This window comes from Camelus bactrianus, chromosome 28 (assembly GCF_048773025.1).
Source record: "Camelus bactrianus isolate YW-2024 breed Bactrian camel chromosome 28, ASM4877302v1, whole genome shotgun sequence".
Taxonomy (NCBI): Eukaryota; Metazoa; Chordata; class Mammalia; order Artiodactyla; family Camelidae; genus Camelus; species Camelus bactrianus.
The window spans coordinates 2,516,130-2,534,974 of NC_133566.1; the positions used below are offsets into that span (position 1 = coordinate 2,516,130).

General features: G+C 41.5%; 1 protein-coding gene across 6 annotated transcripts in view; it reads right to left on the minus strand.

Moving 5' to 3' along the window:
- The window catches only part of LOC141575415 (uncharacterized), a 136,065-nt gene that overhangs the window by 942 nt on the left and 116,278 nt on the right, over positions 1–18,845 (minus strand). For 3 of the 6 annotated variants that reach the window (XR_012502959.1, XR_012502961.1, XR_012502960.1), the window contains 2 exons: positions 15,577–15,664; positions 5,980–7,026 (listed from right to left, as the gene is read on the minus strand). Coding sequence is in view for 3 of the 6 variants with exons in the window: in XM_074354515.1 (XP_074210616.1) it covers positions 498–604; positions 3,777–3,950; positions 4,113–4,227; positions 4,904–5,118 (611 nt within the window). In the remaining 3 variants the exon portion in view is untranslated. Of the gene's footprint in view, positions 1–497; positions 605–3,776; positions 3,951–4,112; positions 4,228–4,903; positions 7,027–8,636; positions 8,890–15,576; positions 15,665–18,845 lie in introns of those variants that run through there. The other 3 variants (XM_074354515.1, XM_074354514.1, XM_074354513.1) reach the window with 3 other exon arrangements.

Here is an 18,845-nt window from a genome sequence, read left to right on the forward strand (position 1 = left end):
TCTCTTAGTGATACTCAGTGATAACCTAATAACATCAGTATCCTTCAAAGAAAGTAATTTAAAGCAGAGTCATCCAAAAAGCAAAACAAACTCCTCTTTGTTTAGTATGCATCTTTTAAGAAAAAAATATATACCAAGAAGAGGTTAAAACAAATTATAAAAGAATGAAGAAATTCAACAGTCTCATAAGGTAAATAAAAACTAGAGTCCATACTAATAAAACTAAAATGAAACCCCTGAACTATTTTAAGACTGTATGACCAAAAAAATCAGGTTGCAAATTACATCAGTCACTATCATAAAGGAAGATGAATCCTGCTGCATACTGTTCTTTGTGACACCAGGCAGAATAATTGCTTTTCTACCTAACTGATGATGTGTTGATTCTAACTTCATCCTCTTCTTATTAAGTTAATCTTTCTGATTGGCTGTTACTATTCTAGAACAACATTAACATTAAACAAAAAGAGAGAGAGAGAGAGAACAAACTATTGTACCTTTGCAGCTTGTCAACTGCATGTACATTTGCCCCGTTCTCCATCAAAAATTTGACCATTTCTTCTTTGTTCTTCCTGACGGCGAGTAAAAATGGTGTCATGTTATACTGTAAAACAGTAAAAACAGTTGACAATGTACAAAATTACATATAAATTTCAAAACTGAACTTAAAAACTTAAATCTTTGAACTTAAACATACACTATAAAGTAAATAAAAAGTAGCCCCTTCTTCCTCGCCGCTCTGTGCTCCTTCTCTTTAAAAGGTTCCTCCTTGACCTCATCCAAAGTTTCCCTGTGAAGTCACTCTCTGAAACCCACTTCAGACATTTGCTGGTTCCAAGAACCTTCGCTTCTATTGCAGCGTGTGTCAGGCATTCTCTAGTTACCTTACTGCTCAACTACTACTCCCGACACTAAACACTGCTCCAGAGAGAGAACCATTTAGCTGCCGAATCAACTACATTTCTAAGGAGCCACGCTGAGGAGAAAGATACCATACTGTCTGCAACATGCATAACCTATCCAATTACAACTACGACTGATCTCATAAAGCTTGCAGACATTCCAATGGGAATATGACTACTTGCATGTAAAGAAAAAGTTTTTCTTAAACCAACTTATAAATTCTAATTTGAAAAATTCCATCCCACTCTTAGGGATTATTATAAAATATGAAGTAGACTATAAATTAATATAGACTATCTTTAAAATCTTGAAATATTTATCAAAATATACAACAGGAATTGTAAATTCAAATGCTTACAGAGGCAACATAGGTGGCCCGAGTAAGTGAAGGTCACAAGTGAGGACAGCAAACTGGAGAACACACGCCCCACCGAGAAGGGGCCACCTCTGCAGAGCAGACCACACAGGCCTGGGCTCAAGGGGGACCAGATTTGATTCTTTAGGAGAAGTTCTGAAGTGTAGATTTCTGCACAAGTCTCCTAAATTTTAAATGTTGACTCAATGTGTGGAGACAAACTGAACATATCCAGGGCCATGTTTAGTCTATAGCACACTTGTGTTTTTATGTTTGCTGTGTTTCCAAACAGTTGGGTATAAATCAACTATTTGTATGTAAAACCTTGCCTTTCTTTAGAATCATACGTCTTACACACAAAAACACTGGGCCCCAACATGTAATAAAGATTGTGATTAAGACTCATAATACCCACTTCAAGAATGTTTCCAATGCCTACTAAAACTACAATCTACCTGTATCTAATTCTCCCCAATTGTTAATCAAATGGATAATTAGTTCATGAGATGGCCGAAACTAAATTATTAGAACAATTCCAATTTGTTACTAATGTCATGGGTCTTGATGTTTAAAACTGCCATCTTGCATGGTATACTTATATATAATGCAATACAACTCAGCCATAAAAAAGAATGAAATAATGCCATTTGCAGCAACATGGAAGGACCTAGAGATTATCATACTGAGTGAGGTAAGTCAGAGAGTGAAAGAGAAATCCCATAGGATATCACTTAACGTGTGGATTCTAAAAATGCGATACAAATCAACTTATTTACAAAACAGAAATAGACTCACAGACATAGAAAACAAACTGATGGTTACCGAAGGGAAAAGGGGGTGGGAGAGGAATAAATTAGCAGTTTTGGACTAGCAGATACAAATTACTACATATAAAATAGATGAACAACAAAGTCCTACTGTATATACTACAGGGAACTATACTCAATATCCTGTAATAAACCATAACGGAAAAGAATATGTGTGTGTGTGTGTGTGTGTGTATATCTGACTAAGAATGTATAATAACTGAATAATATATATAACTGAGTAACTATATATATAACTGAATGAGAATATACATAACTGAGTAAGAATATATATATAACTGAACAACAATAAATATATAACTAAGAATGTATATATAACTGAATAAGGATATATATAACTGGATAAGAATATATATGTAACTAAGAATGTATCTACAACTGAATAAGAATATATATATAACTGAATAAGAATATATATATATAACTGAATCACTTTGTTGTACACCAGAAACTATCACAACACTGTAAATCAATTAGACTTTAATTTAAAAAAAGCTGTCATCTTGATTATGCTAGGGCTCACTGAATCTAACAGATATATTGCAAGAGTCCGTCACACAGCTTTAACCAAAAGAAGGCTCATGATTTCCTATTATTGCAATCAGAAAAACCCTGTTGACCTAATGACCTGGATGGGAACAAAAGGTGCAAAATCTTTAAAGGGTCCGACTCTACTTATTGAATCCCTCACCACAAGCAAGTTTCTAAGACTGTCTGAGAGCCACTGAATGATCAGTGGTTAGAAAGGAAAAGGAGCTATTCTTCCAGGCAATAGATACTGCCAGTAATATTGCCAATAAACTCCTCAATCACAGAGGAAGAGACGGATAAAAGTCAGGCTAACATGGCTGCAAAGCAGAGCACTGAAAGCAGTAGCATCTATCAAACCCCCGCTCTTCCAGAGATGTCTTATTTTTGAGATCTGTGAATTTACATGTATTACATGAATCCATTCAATAGTCCTTAACCAAGGCTTGTATCAGAATCTCAGGGAAGTATTTCTAAATACCTGCGTCTAGACCTGAGTACATTTACTCAATCAAAATCTTCAGGGGTGAGCCAGGAGAAAAAGCAGGAGGACCAGCTGCGCCATCACTTGCTCCCCACCTACAGCCACAGCCCCGCAGGGGAGCTGCACCAGGCTGAGCGTGGAAGACCCCAAGGTGAAGGTGTACGTGGAGGGCCACGTGGCCACCAGCACAAGCGAATGCCCCTGCTGGCTGTCAAACAGGACCTGACCTCACTTGCCCAGATTCGAGAACCTGGGATCCTGGGGTGCTCAGGGCCTGTGGCTTGCTGCCTCCCCTGCCCAGGTGCAGTCACCCAGCTCCCCCTGCTGGGTACTGGGTTCCTTCCTCCTCCCACCCATCCCCAGGCAGGCACCCAGCCCCTGCCATCACTTCACTCCCCGCAAGCCTTCATCTTCTGTAGGCTCTGAGCCTACCACCCACTCCCAGGCACTTCCTAATGGGAAGTTGTTCCTTCTGGGGTACAAGTGTGGCTGGGAGACAGAGCTCTGCCCTTTCTGTGGGCACTACCTCTAGCCTCTGGCCTTGGCTTTGGAGTTGTTTCCATGATAACAGGGCCTGATGTACTGTATTCAGTAAACATATTACTATAAATAAAACACCTGTAGCTAGAAAAGACCCTGTATTCCAAATATCTTGTAAATAAAGTCAGTTGAGCTATACCTCGTTTATCGCCTCAATATTTGCATCATAGCGGAGCAGCTCTGCTGCAACTGATGTATTTCCAGCCAAGACGGCGTAATGCAGAGCAGTGTTTTGAAAGTCGTCCGCAAGATTTGGGTCAGCACCCTGTTCCAGCAGGATACTGACACACGCTTCTTTCCGGCATTGTACAGCCTGTTGGTATCGCAGCAAGAAACAGACTGTAAGTGCCAGGCATTCCAAGTTAACATTCCTCAAGTTCCAACAGTTCATTATATTTAAAACAGGTAAATTCATTTTTATTCTAAGTAATTAAATCAAATCCATCTCACGTGGACACGGTTGGCTGCTACACACCTTGATGAGAGCTGTCTTGCCTTCCTTGTCACGAGCATTCAGATCACAACGCCACCCTATAAGGAAAGTCACCACTGGTGACTGGCCGCTCGTGCAGGCTAAGTGTAGGGCAGTCCTGCGAACGTAAGAGGACTGTTTAGGAAATTAGAGCATACTAGTTCAAAGATAGTTACTCACGTAATTGTAAACATTCAACAGCATGCTATTCCTACCCCTTTAAAACTAACATTTAGTCTTCTTATCTTAGTTCTTTCTATGGGGAAAGAACAGTATTTATTAGCTCTTATTACTCACCACATTAATGGAAGAACTACCTGTTTGAATAGAAAGGGCATGCCGTTGAGATTCAGCTCAGCTTGGGTCTGACTTCTACTTTAACACTGTCACTTATTAGCTCTCAATTAGCCTGTCTGTGTCTCAATTTCCTCATCAACAAAATGGGCATGAAGTAGTAGTTATCTTACAGGACCCCACTGCGATGCTTAAATGAAAAGCTATGCAAAATGTCTGGCAGTTCCTTGCACAAAATAACAGCTCAATAATTGTTAGGTAATATTATAATTGTTACCATTACTATTTTACAAAGACAACATTTCAATTCAGTAAAATGACAGTATATCTACTTTGCTGCTGCAAAGATGCGAGAGTACACTGTACTTCAATGATTCTAACATGCTCATTGTCTCACACTTCAACATCTCTGACATGGGAAGGCAATTTAAAATTCATGTCTTACAACCTTATTTGGCAGCTCCTCCCAGGCCCGCCCCGCCCTGCCCCGCCGCTGTTACCTGTTGTTCCTGTCTCTGCTGTGCACGAAATTCTTCTTACGTAACAGCAACACCTCCACTGTGTCCAGATCGCCAAGATATGCGGCTTTGTGGAACTTCTTTAGTTCGTGCTTACGGATGGGATACCTAGGCACGGGGTGCTCATGATCCCTGCGCTCTCTCTGACGGGCGCTGAAGCCCACCCAGCTCACAAACTTAGCGAGTCTCTTCTTCATTTGGCTTATCGCCTTCCGACACCGCTCACTTCCCTCCTGGCCTCTTGCCGCCTCCCGATCTCAGCGCTGGCGCTACAGAAGAGCCACAGAGGTCTCGCTTCCACACCTTGGCTGCAAAGCTCAACGGCTTGGAATGTTTCGTCCGGAACAGTCGTAGCCTAGCAACAGCACTGACCCTCAACTGTCCCTCAACTGTCCCTCCAGAGCCAGTGTCCCTGTGAGTGCGCACAGAGGCCCAGAGGCCCGGTGCGCACGTGGGAGCCTAATGCATTTCAAATCTCTCCAATTGCTTGTGGGCCATTTTGGATTCCTTTCAAATGTTGGTGCTAGGTGGCTGAGTGTTTTGGGACATTTCCAGAAGTGAGGCTTGCCCCTGAGAAAGTCATGTTTGTATGCAACTGTGGTTAGAGTGGGGTGGAACCACAGGATGCTGAAGGCCTAGTCCCCCAGAGAGCTCCCCACCAAAAATCTCTATCTCCTTATCCCTCAGTTTATTCCTTTCCCCATCCCTCTGGGCCCCAGCCAGTCTCCAGGGAACTTAGCAGATGCAAACAGCAGAAAGCTGTTTTCATGGTTTCAGAGACTGTGGCAATATGTATCATTAAGTACAAACTTGAGAAACCAACACACGCTCTTGATGAAATGAGAACGTGTTTCCGCACGCCTGCTGACCCTGCTCTGTGGCTCAGCCTTATGTTTACATGCTTTCTTCACTTTATTTTATTTTTTGCTTTTATTTCCACCAATTAAATCTTGAATCAATCCAAGGCTTATTTGGGAGCATGGTATAACATTTGAGAACTTTTTAACCACATAACTATGAAAACACCATGTCAGTTACTCAGCGAGGCCATGCTGCTGGCTGACCACTGGCAGGAGGAGTGGAAGGCAGGGCAGGCCTCTTCTTCCTGCCAAACTCCATCCTTCCTCCCTCAGCTGGCTAATTATGATTTCTGGCCCTGCCAGGATTAAAACTGCAGGGGGCAGTAGAGTTCCTAAGTGGCTGACACTCCTGGGAGCTGGTCTTGAGTGGACTCAACCTGGCAAGTGTTTTGAAGCTGACTCTCTCAGGGGCATTTCTGGACCCACACCTGCCGTCACCTGCAACTCCCCTGACCTAAGTGAATGTGGTGTTACTAATTTACCCTTTTAATCTATCTTTTCTATTAACATACACTGTTATTTCCTTCGTCTTAAAAAAAAAAAATGCGTTCACCTTCCAGCTGTGGCCCCATCTCTCTGCTCTCCGGTACACACGCCTCCTGCCCCTGCAAAGGAGCTGTTCCCATTTGCTTCCTCTGATTCCTCTCATTTTCCATCCAAGCAAGCATGTCCACTGACTGCAACTGCTCATGACAGGGTCACCCACCACCCACCAGGTGCTGACTCCACGGGGAACTCTGTCCTCTCCTTGCATGGCCCGGCAGCCACACTTCCCACCGTTGCTCTCCCCGACTTCCTCAAGCCCTTTCCTCACGGGGCTTCCCAGGCCTCAGGCTGCTCTGGTTTCCTCCCACAGCCCTGGCCAGTCTTCTCAGTCCCAGGCCCTGAATGCTGGCACACAGCACCCCTGAGGCTGTCTTCTGGCCTCTACTACTTTCTGCTGCTGCCCCCATCGGCCTTAGGGCTTTATGTATTCTCTAGAAGTTGACAACTTCCAAACTGCTATTTCCAATCTAGACCTCCCTCCTGTATTCCAGACTCAAATACCCATTGCCTCTCAACGTCATCTCTTGGAAGTTTAATAGGACTTCTCCTAGGCCGGCCCTCTCATGTTCCTGCCCTCATCAGGGCCTGCCCTCACCTGGTCCTCCCCACTATCTCCTGGGCTTCCCCTCACCTGGGCCTGCCCTTTCCTGGGCCTGCCCTCTCCTGGGCCTGCCCTTTCCTCGTCTTGCCCTCTTCCTCCTGGGGAAGTAAGCCAGAAAGAGAAAGAAAAATACAGTATGAGATCACTCATTTGTGGAATCTTAAAAAAATAAGACAAAATAAATACGAAACAGTAACAGACTCATAGACATAGAGTACAAACTTGTGGTTGCCAAGGGGGTGGGGGGTGGGAAAGGACAGACTGGGAGTTTGAAATTTGCAGATACTGACAGGCATATGCAAAATAGATAAACAAGATTATAAAGCATAGCACAGGGAAATATATACAAGATCTTATGGTAGCTCAGGACGAAAAAGAATTTGACAATATATGTATGTTCATGTGTAAGTGAAAAATTGTGCTCTGCACTGGAAATTGACACAATACTGTAAACTGACTAACTCAATGAAAAAAAGGTTAAAAAAAAAAAAGAGTGCTCCATTCAGAGCTATGGTTACGTGCTGATCTTTCAGGGACAAAGACTAGGTTGGAACTAAATGTACAGACTGGGAGATAAAGGGATTTCAACTACTCTAACCACTTCCTATTGAATGAAACAGAGAAGCCAAGCCCTCACATTTCAAAGGGTGACAGGGAGTCAGGGGCCCGGTACGCCCTCTCCCACCTAGGCCTGGGTGGGAACAGTGGGCAGCCCCGGCCAGGGCCACAGGCAACAGTAGCCTCAGCTGTGCCCATCTGGACAGACAGACTGGCATGGCCCCACGGGCTCTGGGACTGCAAGCCCCATGGTGGCCATGGGGGTCATTACCATTCTGGGCCTCTGTGGCCTCTCTAAACTCACCCCTCCCCAATCCCATCTTTCAGGGAAGGATCTACAAACCCAGCCAGAGGGGATGCAGGACAGTGGGGCAGAGGAGAAAAGTCATTCCAGGCATCTCCCAGCCTCCCTGCAGCCCCACTCTCTGAACCTGGGCCCATGTCAGTGCAGAGACCCCTCCCACCTCTGCCTCCTCACATCAAGAGTGACCTATTCGTTGGAGGATGAGGGTGGGGTCAGACCTCAGTCTCTGGCTGTGACTTTGACATCCAACTGCCTCCTCTCTGCCCCACCCACCATGCTGCCTGTCACATGGCCCCTCAGGTGCCCCTTCAGTCTCCCACCTGCACTCCTGCCAGGAAGCTCCCTTCCTCCCTTAACCCCTCCAGACTCTCCTGGAGCTAAAGCCTGGACCCACCTCTGCCTCCTGCCTTGGCCAGGCCGGCACTGTTACCCTCCCCCCATTTCAAGGTGAAGAAACAGGCTCAGACAGGGTCACAGTGAGGAGGCGGGAGTACCCACCCCTGAACTCACAGACTGACCCTAATCTCATGACCCTGGGGTGACCTGCCCTGCTCAAGGAGAGGGTGCTGGCCGTGTGCCAACTGCTCACACCGGGAGGGCGGGCGCTCCTGGCCCGGGTGAGCGGGGATGCAACAGAGCTGTCCTGGCCTCAGGAAGCCAGCACAGCCCACCCTGGACTCACCCCCACGTGAACCCTGGGAAGTTCCTTCTGCCTCTAACTTCACTTTTTCCATCCTTCCTAAAGCCTCTGGCTGGCCATCGCCCCACGCAGAGCTAGGCCAGTGGGTGGAGAAGGGAGATTGAAGTCTGCACCCCAGTGCCCACCCGGACTCCTGGTGCCAGCACCTCTGCTCTGCTGTCCGTGCACATGCCGGCCTCCTGCCCACAGGGACTCATTGCTTCTTGTTGCCTGGGCCCAGCAGTGACCCAAGGTCGGTCACTGTTCTGCAGTCCCCTCCTGGTGTCCTTCCTGACAGGCCTTCTAGGCACAGCAGGAGCTGGGCATGGGTGGCCTCCTGGTTAAGAAGGCACCATGAACATCTCCTTTCTTTTCTAATAGAAAGGCAGTGACTTCAAGAAATTGATACTTCCGGGTAATCTAGGAAATAAAAGATAAACCTTCACAAATCCTGTTCCTGGAGTCTCAAGATCCTGGTTAAGATGGGGGAAAAAAGCTTGATAATAAACAATGAATTCAAACCCTAGTTGTACGCTACTTTACAGTATCACGTGCAAACATCTGACTTTCCAGTCTTGGAGTGGCCCATTTGGGACACTAACTGAACCAGGGTCACCATTTTTTTCCACTTTATAAGTTGTTATGCACCTGAATTATGTGTATCCACGACACAAAAGGTAACATGAACATGTAAACAATAATAGTATACTCCAGAAACTGACAAGCGTAACTATACACAAAATATTTAGAACAAAATGACAATGACACCACTACACATTAGCTTGTGGAACCTCAAACTGAGAATATCTAGTGAGTAAACAAGAAATATCAACTAAGCTACGATAAAACAAAAGTAGTACAGAAATGAATGTCGTACAAAGAAACAAGAGACAGAAGTTTTAAAAAATCCTCAATTCGTCTCTGAAAAGATTAATAAAGTAGAATAATACTTTCCTACTAAGAAAAAAGAGAAGCACACATAACATATTAACAGGTTAACACTTTAAATCAGCCAGTTTATAAATCTCCGCCATCTGTGACGCCTTCCTGTCTGCCCCTCACCTGCACGTTCAGACAAACTGTTCATGCTGTTACTTCTACCACCGTGTTCTCATACGCCCACTCCTTTCACCCCGGGGGCCCTTCCACACCTCGACGGCCCTTACACACCTCGACTGCACTCCAGCAGCCGCCCCTTCGTTACACTGTCCAAATCTTGCCTTCCTCATTCCCTTTTATACCAATACTAGAGCTCTCTTCAACACAAAGCCAAACACATCAGTCTCACTCACAAAAGCCATCAAAGACGCCTATTTTTTTAAAAGCAGAAAGTCAGCCAACCTCTGACCCTAAGTAAACACAGGAAACAGTCCGCTACACCTTCTCACCTCCCACTCCTGTATCACTGGGTCATCTCCTGCTCCCCGAGGGGACCAGCCAGGTGCTTTCATGATCATGTTCCCCCCAGCCTACAGGACACTTCCCTTGCTTCTGCCTCTCAAATTCCTATTCATAATTCCAGTCTTAAGTTTCAATGCCACATCTTCCATGAAAGTACCTCTGATCCATCAGTTACAGTAATTCCCTAATTCCCAACAATCCTTTGTCACTCTCACTGTACCTCTTTTGTAAAACACAATTCTACCTGCATTGGAACTTTTAATTTACATTATCTGTCTCCTTCAAGAGACTACAGTTCTTTGGGTGATGACTGTGTTTTAGCCATCTGTGCGTAACCTTTAGGAACTAGGACAGTGTCCTGTAATAAGCAAATACTCCAGAACTCTTAAGTGTACAGTCAGAATTGAATCTGACAGTAAATGGTAATTATGAGACTACTACTGAGAAATTTATCTTCACTAGAATTCAATGAACTGACTTCTCCAGACACATCACCCACAAATCACTACAGTGACCTTGGGGAAGCATTCTTCCTACGTTTTCCTCAATCTTTCACGTAATGTCTGCAGAAATTACTTTCATAACAATAAATTGAAAAATAAAAATGCAATAAATGCAACAAACCTAACAGTCAAATTGGCTGAACACATTCTGACACTACAAAAATAGTAGTAAAGGTTTAGCTGAACTAAATATGAAAAAGCCAATCAAGCATTTACAGAAGTTCCAAAAACAGATAATCTACACAGAATTAGGGTAAAGGTATTTAAAGGAATGTGTGGGCTAAGGAGTCCAAGAAATGCGTCAGTGTGTTAAAAGGGTAAAACAATCTAAAAATCACCTACCAAGTGATTCTCTGAACCTCAGAAGGGCTATTGGAAAACATCAAGTCATAGGAAAACAATCCAATTCAAAAGTGGGCAAAGGATTTTAATGGACCCTTCTCCAAAGACATACAAATGGCCAGTAAGGCCAAGAAAAGATGCTCAGCATCACTAATCATTAGGGAAATGCCTATCAAAACTACACTGAGATGCTACCGCACGCCCACTAGGCTGGGCACTATCAAGAAAACAGACTATGACAAGTGTCAGTGAAGACGTAGAGCCTTGCAACCCTTTGTGCACTGCTGGCAAGGATGTCAAATGATACACCACTATGGAAAATGATACGGCAGTTCCTTAAAAAATTAAAAATAGAATTACCACTTAATCCAGCAATCCCACTTCTCAGTGTATACCCAGAATTGAAAGCAGGGACTCAAAACATATTTGCACACTCATGTTTCTAACAGTATTATTCATAATAGTCAAAAGGTGGAAGCAACCCACAGATGGATGAATGAATGGATAAACAAAATGTGGTATATACATAAAACAGATTATTTAACCTTAAAAATGAATGAAATTCATTTACAAAAATGAACTTATTTACGAAACAGAGAAAGACACACAGACAGAAAACACATTTATGGTTGCCAAGGGGGAAAAGCGGTGGGAAGGGATAAGCTGGGAGTCTGAGACTTGCAGATACTAACTACTCGATAAATAGAATAAATACCAAGATTCTTCCGTAGAGCACAGGGAGCTATATTCGGTATCTTGTAGTCATGTATAATGAAAAAGTATGAAAAATAACCTATCTATGTATATGTATGACTGAAACATTACGCTATATACCAGAAATTGACACAATATTGTAAACTGGCTATCTTTCCATTTAAAAGAACAAAAAGGATGAAATTCTGACATGCGCCACAACATGGACCAATCTTGAAGACGTAATACTAAATGTAGTAAGCTAGACAAAAAGGGACAAATGTGGCTTGATTCCACTTATACAAGATACACAGAATAATCAAATTCAGAAAGGAGAATGCTTAACGGGGCTGCGTCGGGAGGAGGGATGGGGAGTAACTGTCTAACGGGCACAGAGTTTCAGTTTGGGAAGCTGACATGGTTCTGGAGATGGATGGTGGTGGATCGCACAACAATGTGAATGTACTTATCGCCACTGAACTGAATACTTAAAAATGGCTACAACAGTGAATTTTATGTTATGTATATTGTACCACAATTTTGTAAGTTCAGTAATTTTTTACTATCAAGGAATGTCATGGAAACTATGTATCTGTGACAAAGACTTAAAATTCTAAACTGTCAAACTTTGCTGCATTGTGCTAAAATTATATAAATTCAACACAGAAAAACTGGCTACTACTTACTGACTAGAAGCCCACTTTGCTGTTGTTCAGCACATTATAGTAATTTTTAGGGTGTTAGTAGGTAACTCATTTATAATAACCAAAACACAAGTACAAAAACATAGCCAAAAAATTCATCAGGATCAGTGAAGAGCACCTAAGTTCCTGTACAATGACCTCTCCTGACAATTAGCAGCACAAAATCACAACGGTCTCTCTCACTTCCTACTAGAAGCCCTTGAAAACTAAGACAAAATTGGGATCACTATTAAAGTGGACAAACTAATTATGCAGGTCAATGTAATTACTATTTAACAGATACAGTTATCATTCAACATTTTTTAAAACGTGGGGTCCACGGAAAAACAAATCGTCAATTATACTCAAGAACTGACGTTCATCTTGATGTGCTCTCTCTGGAAGCTTGCTTTGCAGTCTCTAGGAGGTGAAAGGAACACTTTGTATCTCCCATCCATCAATATCTGAATTAACATATTTTAAAGATAAAACCCAAGAAACAACAAAGTTATTAAGAGTGATCTCTGTCATTTAGATGAGACTTGCTCTGTATACAGAAAGCATCACTAGTTGCACTGGAACAGATTCAAAATACCAAATATCACCATTTGTGCCCCACTTTCGCTTCCGTTGTGCCACCACAGTCAATCATGATGTTCTTTAGGCAAAGCAATCAAGTTTACGATTAATCCAAACTTACAGTAAGGGAGTAAAATTCATACTGGGTTATGAGAAAGAGGGATGGGTGGGAATAAAAAGGACATAACAGGTCTATCGCGACAGCATAGTGCACAGCCTCGGGTGTGGCCTCTCCTCAACACGCAGCTGCAGGATCCCCTACTCTGCTGAATTCTGGATTCTTACACCCCCTTAACTGATGTTCCAAAGGCTTCTTAATACAAGCTGAAGCTGATCTTCATCTACCCCTTCTATCCAAATCTGCTCCTTTCCCTGAGGTTCCTCACAGGCTCATGTCAACCTGAAGTTCAGAGTCATCATTAATCCCCTCTCCTTCACCCCGTACCACATTCAAATGATCAGTAAGTTCTCAAATCCACCTCCTCTCACTCCACGACCACTGCCACGCCCAGCTCATGTCCTCACTGAGTCACACCTGTACTACTGCAGTACCCCCCAAGTGCTTCTCTGCTTCCGGTGTTCCCTCCTTCTTCTCCACCCTCCTCTCATAGATCCTCCTTGGGTCCACAGAGCAGTCTTTATGAAACATAGTATCACATCAGCTCCTTGTTTAGAAACCTTCAGTTGATCCTGTGTGAAATCATAACCAGTCCCAATTCTTTATAGCACGTCTTACAAAATCTTTCCAAATCTGGACCTAACGTCTGTCTCTAGCCTCACCTGCCTATACATGGACAGTTGTGCCCCCGTAGGGCTGCCGGTTCCTCTCCTACAGGCTCGCATTCCTTCACATCCCTGTGCCTTTGCAAATGGCCATCTCACTCCCTGAGAAGACCTCCCGCTTCCCCACTCCCTATCCATGCCACGAGTACTTTTACTTACCCTTTAAAATTAGGTTCACGATATCATCAACAAAGAAATTGCAAGGGAAAAAAGAGATGTCGGGGTAATGCAGAGACTAAAAGAGGGTAAGAGCCTACACAAATGCTCTGTGGAATAGTGTTCCTGGCCTGTTTCACAATCATACGGCTAGAAAAAAACAAGAAGCCAATAGGAACCATTTTTTTAAATTAAAAATAGGACACCCCTTATCTATTCCTAGCTAGGTGACAGTGTTTAAAAGCTGATACGTAACATTTCACACCCACGACGATGGCTACCGTCAAGAAAACAGGAAACAACATGTGTTGGTGAGGATGTGGAGAAGCTGAAACCCTGGTGCACTGCCGGTGAGAATGTAAAGTGATGCAGCCATTATGGAAAATGGTACGGTGGTCCCTGAGACAATTAAAAATACAATTACCATTTAACCCAGCAATATCATTTCTCAGTATATATCCCGAAAAATTGTAAGTAAAGACTCAAAAAGTATTTGCACTCATGTTCGTAACAGCGTTATTCACACGAGTCAAAAGGTGGGAGCAACCCAAGTGTCCGTGGATGGATGAACGTAAAAACTAAATGTGGTGTATAGTTAAAATGGAGTGTTACTTAGCTTTAAAAAAATTAATGAAATTCTGTTATGTGCCACAACACGGATAAATCTTGAAGATCTTATGGTTTAAGTGCAGTAAGCTAGAAACAAAGAGGACAAATACTGGGGAGGGTATAGCCCAGTGGTAGAGCGCACGCCTAGCATACACAAGGTCCTGGGTTCAATCCCCAGGAACTTCTCTAAAAATAAACAAACATACCTAATTACCTATCACCACCAAAAAAAACCAAAAAAACAAAAACAAAAAAAAACAAACACTGTTCGATTCCTCTTATATGAAGTATCTAGACTCATCAAATGCATAGAGTCTAAAGTAGAATGGTGGTTGCCAGGGGCAGGGAAGAATGGGAGTAATTACCTAATGAGTTTGGGAAGTTCAAAAAGATCTGGAGATGGAAGGTGGTGATGGCTGCAGAACAATGTGAATGTACTTAATGGTAATAAATTTTATTTTACAACAATTGAATAGAAAAAAATTTTTGAAAAACTGATAGGACAAACTGTTGGCGAGAATGAGGAACAACCACAACTCTCATACATCACTGGTGGAACGTGAAATGCCACAATCTGGGAAAATGCCTGCTAATTGCTTACAAAACTGAACCGATGCCTACCCTGCGATATCCCAGCCCCACTCCTTGGCAGTGACTGCAGGGGAAGGAGAGCATTTCCGTACAAGCGTGGTCACAGCAACTGTGCTCGGAATAATCAGAAGCTGGAACTAACCCGGGTGTCAGTCACCAGGAGAACGGCGAAGCGGTGGTGTCTTCCTACAGTTAAACAGCGGGCAGCAGTAACAGGCACAAAGACTGACACGTGCAGTGACAGAGATAAGCCTCAAAACGATTACGCTGAGTGAAAGGAGAATTCTACTAGAGTAGCTACTGAATGATTCCACTGATATGAATGAATAAAACAGGCAAAACTCATCCACAATGGAAAAAAAATCGGAAGTGTGGTTATCTCTGGGGGATGGAAGTGGGGACTGACTGTGAAAGAAAGGACTTCCTGGGTTGAAGGTGATGTTCTCTATTTTGTTGGGGACTAGGGTTACACAGATGTATGCATTTGTTAAAACCCAATAAATGCCACAATTAACACTTGTGCATTGCATATGGTTATTTTACCTCCAAAAAATGCCACAAAGAAAGCAACTCTAGTTAATGACACATGTGATAGAAATACTTACAGATAAAATGTACCCTGTCTGCAACTTACTTTGAGACATAAGAAATTAAGATGGAATGATGAAAACTTACAGTTTTATACATCAAATAAAAAAAGATGGGACTGATAAAATGGATAGGGGGCTAGACAGAAACATGACAAAGCACACAGAGTAAAATCTTACCTCTAGTATTAAAAAAGGCACCATGAATATCTCCTTTCTTTTCAAATAGTTAGGCAGTGACTTCTTGAAGCTGATACTTCTGAGTAATCTAGGAAAAAGGAAATGACAAACCTTCACAGATCTTTTTCATGGAGTCAGAAGATTCTATTAAGAATGAAAAAAAAACCCTGGATAATAAAAAAGGAATTCAAACCCTAGAAGTATGTTACTTTACAGTATAACATGCAAGTATTTGACTTTCTAGTCTTGGAGTGGCCCATTTGGGACTCTAACTGAACCAAGGTCATTCATTTTTTTCTACTTTTTATTTTAAAAGTTGTTTGTGAACCTGAATTATGCATATCCATGACACAAAAGGTAACATGAATATATAAATAGTAATATACACCAGAAATTGACCAGTGTAACTACACACAAAATACTTAGAACAAAATGACAATGAAACCACTACACATTCGCTTGTGGGATCTCAATAAAAATTCATAAACTAATTTTCTAGGGAGTAAATGAAAAACAGCAATTAAGCTACGATAAAACAAAGAAAAGTAGTACAGAAGAGAATGTCACAGAATCAACAGAGAAACAACAGAGGTTTTTAAAAATCCCCAGTTAGTCTTTGGAAAGACTAATAGAGTAGAATAATACTTTCTTACTAAGGAAAAAGAGAAGCACAAATAACACATTAACAGGTTAACAGATCAAAGAAGGAAAATATGTGATCATCTCAATAAATAGAGAAAAAAATCATTTGATAAAATGCAGCACAGCACCCGTTCCTGACAAAAATAAAAACAATATAAAACACTCTAATCCAAACTGGGAATGGAACTTTTGTAATTTAATAAAAAAAAAAAAGCTGTTAAAATCCTACAATAAAAGCCGTATTTAATATAAAATGATAGACACATTCACTTTTAAATCAGGAACGACAGTGCACACTGTCATTGCCTCTTTTCAGTAAAACCCCAGAGCTCCTAGACCTCTGACAGGAGACTGAGAAAAGCATAAGATTGGAAAGGAAAAAAACTACCATGGTTCTCACAAATATTATGGTCGTAATAAAAATCTAGACACTATTTGAATGAAAAAATACTTCAGCCTCGTTGCTAGATATAAAACAACATGCTAAACTTAGTAACATGCACCAAAAGTAATCAGTAAAAAATGTCATTTCAAAAAATTTTCTTTAGAATGTTAACAAGAAGTTTAAGTATCTGGGAACAAATTTAAGAAAATATGCAAGAGACAAGTAAGATGTTATATTAAGTGACAAAACCTCACCAAAGAGCACAAAGGGCATTTTTAAAAGGCAACCATGGTGCTGGATGTGAAAACAATACCATAAAATATCAATTCTCCTGGAATGAATCTATAAATTCAATGCATTTCTTCATCAAAATCCTAGAAAATGTATTATTTATAAAGGTATGTGACAATGTGATTCCTAAACTGATATGAAATAGTAAGAGGCCAAGAACAGCCAAAGGGTTTCAAAGAAAAAGAATGACGAGGGAAGAATTTTCTTTCAACTAGTAAATCTTATTCTAAAGCTGTTTTCATTAAAATCTGTGCTATTAGTATAAGGAAAGAAAAATGACCAAAAAAGAGAGAACAGAATCCGCAGAAACATCTACGTATATTTGGGAGTTTGGTGTATGGCATTAAAAATAAGGGAAGAAAGGACAAAATGACACGTGGATCATCAGTCATCCACATGGAAATAATATATAAATCCCTCTCTTGGTCTGTTTACAAAAATAAATTCCAGATAAAATGTAAAAAACCAAACTATAAAACTCATGTAAGAGGATATCCTTTATGCCATTAAAGTAGGAATGGAAATAAAAGTCACACACACAAAAACTTAACTTTAAAGGAAAATACTGATAATTAAAATGGAAATCACTGAAAACGAATTTAAAAAATATGCCATAACAGCATGGAAGGAGGCACCTCCAACATAAAAGAGCGCTTAGCATCAGAAACCCAGAAATAACAAGAACTTTGAGAAATCAGTGCAAAGGGCAAATCCTTACTAGGAAAACGGGCCAGTGATGTGAACAGATAGTTCAGGGACAAGAAAACCCAAAGTGTCATTGAACACATGGAAAGCGACGAAGAGTCACGAGTGATCAATGAGAACCATCAGAACTGGCAGAAATTAAGAGTCTAAAACAACAAGGCTACGTGTCATGCTCTATCAAATAAAAAAAGACGTAAGACGTCTAAATATTAGGAACATGCAAGGATGTGGAAAAACAGCAAACTAAAAACACGGATGAGGAGAATGGAAACAACTAAGAAATCAACTTGGCAAAAACCAATGGAATTAAGCTACTCTAGTCTAAAGAATCCCACTTCCGGGGATATTAAGGCACATTACTTAGAGAAACCTCACCTGAGTACCTAGGAGATACGCACAAAGATGTCCCATGGAGCAGTTTGTAACGGCCAAGGACTGCAGACAATCGGAACGTCCACGAATAGGGAAATACATGAACTGTGGCGGGTCAGTCAGTAGACTGCTTTTATTTATTTACTTTTTTTATTGAAGTATAGTCAGTGTACAATGTTGTGGTCAGTCAATAGACTACTGTATAAAGGTTAAAATGAATGAACTAGATCTATACATATAAAGATAGATAAAAATTAATAAAAAACAATTTGCATTTGGATACATACAGTATATCATTATACAAATTTTTAAAATATATAAAACTGTATCTTGTGTTCCTTAGGTAAATGCACATATAGGAAAAATAAACATGGATGGGAAGGAGAAACTGCCCAACTTCACGTGGGTGATAAGCTCAGGGGGACATAACAGGTAATGGGTGCTTTATTTCTAAAACAAACAACAAAACAACAAAGATAGAAGCCAGTACAGCAGAGTGTTCACATTTATAAAATTGGGTTGGTGGGTATACATGTACCTGATGTTCTGTACATTTCTATACATTTGAAATATTTCATAATTAAAAATTTTTAAGTGTGTGGGCAGTTCAGGAGGTGGATGTGGAAAACGCAGTTTACCGTTTCATGAGTACTGACAGCAGAGGAAAGGAGACCTGATGGAGGCTTAAAAACAAATTTTAAACAGGGAATGTGCTACCTCTTCTCCTAGACTACAGTTCACGTGTATATGCGTATACACACAGGTACGCACGTATGTGTGTGCACATTCATTTTCATTTGGAAACAGGAGAATACGAGGAAAAGAGGATCCAGGGAACACCTGCGCTAAGGCTCCTGGCTGCCATTCAGCCTGT